This window comes from Agrilus planipennis, unplaced genomic scaffold (genome assembly GCF_000699045.2).
Source record: "Agrilus planipennis isolate EAB-ADULT unplaced genomic scaffold, Apla_2.0 scaffold5, whole genome shotgun sequence".
Taxonomy (NCBI): Eukaryota; Metazoa; Arthropoda; class Insecta; order Coleoptera; family Buprestidae; genus Agrilus; species Agrilus planipennis.
The window spans coordinates 3,245,641-3,250,289 of record NW_020442468.1 but is presented as its reverse complement, the minus strand read 5'-3'; the positions used below and the strand labels follow the sequence as shown (position 1 = coordinate 3,250,289).

The window sequence follows — 4,649 nt, the reverse complement described above, 5'->3', positions numbered from 1 at the left end:
CCTGTAACACGCCACTTTTTAGAAATAAAAATGAAATAAATTTTTTATTTTTAATCCAGTAATAAGTAGATACTTAATTTCATTTTATTCGAATTGTACATTGTGCTTAGCAGGTCTGGCCCTGAAATGTTATCAGTGCAATTCTTTTGAAGACCCTAGGTGCGACAGCTTAGCAGATTCAGCCATTTCATCAAAGTATTACACTGATTGTAAATCTTTGAATGGAACCCTGACACCTTTCTGCAGAAAAACTACTACTGAAGGTACATTATCTTGCAAAATTTACTCCGATTTAGACCTTTTGTAGATTTTGGTCCCTTTTCAGTTTTATCGTTGTTTTTTTTGATAAAATTCGAAAGATTATTATTAGTTTTAAAATATTCAATTGTTTTGTTCGCGATCTATTTCAAGAACTCCAAGAATTTCAGGGACTTATAACAATAATACTAAATTAATAATTCCATGAAAAGGATGTGTGGTGTACCCTTTTACGTCAGCGGTTTACCCCTCGATGATAATTAACAACTTTTCTTTGTGTTTATAGTTTTTATGGGCAACGATTATCGTGTTGTTCGAGCATGTGGCTGGGAGCTGTGGAAGAAAATCAACGAATCAAAATGTTACAAATCTGATACAGATTTTAAGTTTCAAACCAGTTGTCAATGTTTCACCGATGGTTGTAATATAGCCCCAACACGACGTCCGTTTTCCTGCTTTCTACTCCTGATTCTTACAAGTGTCTTACTAATCGTTAAGTCAAATATAATCAGATGAAGTCAATAAAAACGTACCTACTTACTGGCGATTTTGTTTAAAAAGATTTATTTAATTACAGTTTATTTTTAAGAACACACAAACGAATAGGCAAAAGTTGCACATTGTAGATCGTTTTGCATTTTAAATATGTTATGATTCACTGGTATACAAACAATATCTATTACAAGTGTTTTCAATTTGCTGTTATCTGATGCCAATCATCTGCGTTCCAATAAGTTATTACACAAACCACTTAAACCCGCATGTTACAGGAACAAGGCACAACTTACTTTAAAACAGAAAATATTTGAACAAATAAGATTAAATTTGTAAAATTAGAACTAATCTATAAAAAGAAGGTTATCTTATAAACATATAGATACGTGAATGCCGATTTTTTAACATTTGCTGTTTCAAACTTGGTCTTCTGAATAGACGCTACTGGGTCACAGCAGCTTAATAAAAGAGTAGCGCTGCTGACGACAGCGTTTCCGATTGGCCGAATGTAACCCCCACCACTAACTGCATCAGGTATAAAACGCGGTACAATCATGTTATGCAAAGTCGCGGAGACTAGACCGATTCTTTCTATTCAACATACTTTACAACAACATCTCAATTAAACCAATCTCTATCAAGAATCAATAGCCTACAGTCCAAATTCACTAAAAGAGTTACCGATAGCAACAACCCTACAGCAACAAGAACCCTAATCTACACTCCTAAACGAATAACACTAAAATCAAAAAACAAGATCGCTTTCCCTCCTGCCAAACTTCTGGCAATCATTCCTGGTCTCCCTGAAGAATACACCAACTACTGCGAAAGATTCCTAAACTCCCTAAAATAAAAACACCCATTTATACACACACATATCTTATAAAAACCACAATCACATAATACACAAACACGTACAGCTGAAGAGGATCTTAAGTGGCCCTAGAACGTCCTGAGTTAGAGGGGTTTTAGTCGGAAAGTCCGAGGACATCTTCCTAGGAAATCCGACACTATCCAGTCGTATGGACGGCTGGGTGTCTTTTGAAAATTTCCCCTCTTCCATCAAAACATAAAAAAAGGCGGTACAATTTACATGTACATATTGAAAGGGGGGCTGTAATGTCACACGATGTTGAACACTATGTTCATTTTATTGTTAGATATGGGGGATATGCGATCGTGTGTGATCTAGTAGGCTGTATGTATTATGTCACGAAGGATGTATAAATAAATGCCCACGTGGTAATAAATCAGTCGGGCGATATCGCATGCGACGAACTAGTGCAAGGCGGATGTTTAAATCGTATCCTTTTGGGGGAAAAAGGCATAAAACCCTTTGAAATAATGCGGCTACTCACGAAATCCTTACTGTCAAACGTGCAATAAAAATAAATCGAGTAAAAAAATCAGGAAAGCGAAAGTTTGACAGCAGTTAAAAAAGCCCGTAAAATTAAGGCCACTGTACACAGGGTGATGTACGCATATGTAATTGTATTGCATTTAAATAGCTCTTTGTGAAAAGCATTTTGTATTTTATTTAAAATACTTTTCCAAATGTATTTTCTATTTGTAAAATGCAAAATACATTTTTGCCGTAAAGTTTTGCTAGTATCACCGATCAAATATATAAAATGATGAATGAAAGTTGCTCACATTAGCCATTGAAGGTATTAAAGGCTTAAAAAGGGTACAAAGTGACGTTCCATAAATGCCTTCTAATTCTTTAACTGAAGAGTCAAAAAAATCTAAATTCTTTGGAAATTAATAATTTAAAATATTAGATTGATATTGTTTTCTGGGTTCAGTGTCATGGTCCATGGAATTTTGAAGTTCCAAATTGATACCAGCACCTGTCAAATTGTATGAATTACGACAAAACAGCCTGCAAACAATATCGAATTGATAGGTATACACCAGCTGTGTAAAACTGAAAACTATAAGATATTGTGGTGTGCTAATGAATGCGTATAATCCAAAACTCTTAGAACTATCTCTGACTGACGCATAAGAGACAAACTGCTATACTTCTTAGCTTTAGCTTGACTTTTCCAATTGCTCTTCAACATTTTTTCAAACAATCTATGATGAAACTCTCAGGACGTTGCTGCTGCAAATTCCAATTTACATGTAAATAACTTTTTGCATCGCTTCCATTTACTCACTTAATTATCGCAGAATGGGAACGGAGTTTGGAAAAACAAAGATTAAAGAAAAATTGTCACCATTATAAATATCTCATCTGAATTGCTAATGGTCTTGTTATTACAGTCGGCGGACGGAGCGAGTCGAGTGTACCAGCAGCTACTAGGGCATTTTAAATTGATTTATTACACTTGGATACTGGCACAAGATTTACAGATAAACATGTACATTGTACATATATAGTATCCACAAAAGAAAGCAGTTCCCATTTGCAAACGAAATGTAAAGGGACTAATTTTATTTTACAAGTTACAAGGCTCAGATTAAACGATACCGACTTTAATAAGAATACTTATTATACAAACAAATTTTAAATTTGAAATTTAAAAAAAAGTATACGTTCTTGATCGTTAGAGCTGATGTTCAAAAAATACTGAAGACGGAAAAGTAGAAGACGTGGAAACACTGAAAGTGCAACAACCATGTTTGTAGGTGCTGAAAAACAGGACGGAATGCAGTTGATGATGTCGAAGAAGAATACGGATAAACTATTTCTTTACATATCTGTCGAGCTTAGGCAAAAAAGGTCACTACTATTTCGTTCATGTTGTCTTTGAGGAGTTATTGGAAATAGTAGGAGTACAGAAGGTGCTGTGGGTGACAATAAGGACAAGGGGAGACGGTACTGTTTGCATGTATAGGNTTTGGGATTTGTCTTTTGGAATTTTCCGAGTTAAAGACTTGTAATTTTTCTCCAAATGTACATAAATAGTAATTGTAATAATAAAATAGCTTTCTACAAATCTTTTTGTTACTGATTGAATTAAGGTAACTCCTTCTTGATGCGGTGGGAAAGAGTAACAATTTTTCTCTCATAAACGTAAATAAAAAAAAATAAAACGAAACCCCTATCAAAATTGATCAATAGGAAAATAATTTAATTTGATTTAATTTGAAAGTGTTGCTAATTCCGCAAATACGATTCCAGAGATTTGATCTAGGTATATTGAAATTTTGCTTGAGCAATTCTTTCCACAAAATTCTGTCAATGTTCCAAAGTTTTTGGCATGAGCACATTCTTTAATCTTTAAACAATTTATGCCAATATCATTACCATAAGGTCGTCAATCTTAAGACTGGATGGACAAGCATCTCCATTGTTTCCTATCCTGAGCTAATCTTCGCATTTCTCTAAAATTAGAACGTCCCACATCCTTAACTATTTGCAGTAACCGAATAGTAATCTAATCTAGTTCTACCTCTACTCCTTTTAACCCTTGTTCCTGCCTTTAACATGTCTCTGACCAACCCCTCACGTCTGAGAAGGTGTCCTACCAGCCTATCTCGCCTATTTCTTATTGACTTCCATAGAGTCCTCTGTTCACCTATTCTTTCTAATACCACATCATTTCTAACCTTCTCTATCCACGGTACCCTCATCATTCGCATGTAACATCACATTTCGAACACTTTTAACCTTTTTTTTCCTCCGCATCCACCGTCCATGTTTCGCACCCGTACAGCTCCAAACATACACCTTTAACAATCTTTTTCGAATTTCTAAATTACCCGTTCGCGAGAATAAAAGTGACTTCTTTTTATTGAAGGCGACACGACCCTGCGCTATCCTCTGCTTTATATCCCTACTACTCCTTCCATCCTCACCTATCTGACTTCCTAGGTATCTAAAATCAGCCACTTCTTCTAATTTTTCGTCTCCTATCTTTATATTCGCTCTTTCCCTACTTTTTCTT

At 35.1% G+C, this 4,649-nt stretch overlaps 1 protein-coding gene across 2 annotated transcripts in view; it reads left to right on the top strand.

Moving 5' to 3' along the window:
* LOC108736702 overlaps positions 1-798 on the top strand; it is a 9,778-nt gene extending 8,980 nt beyond the window's left edge. The window contains exons 2-3 of one of the 2 annotated variants that reach the window (XM_025981326.1): positions 111-263; positions 545-798. In XM_025981326.1, coding sequence (XP_025837111.1) covers positions 111-263; positions 545-774 — 383 coding nt within the window. In that variant the 3' untranslated portion in view covers positions 775-798. The remainder of the gene's footprint in view (positions 1-110; positions 264-544) is intronic. The other variant, XM_025981327.1, reaches the window with a different exon arrangement.
* Positions 799-4,649: the final 3,851 nt, after the last annotated feature.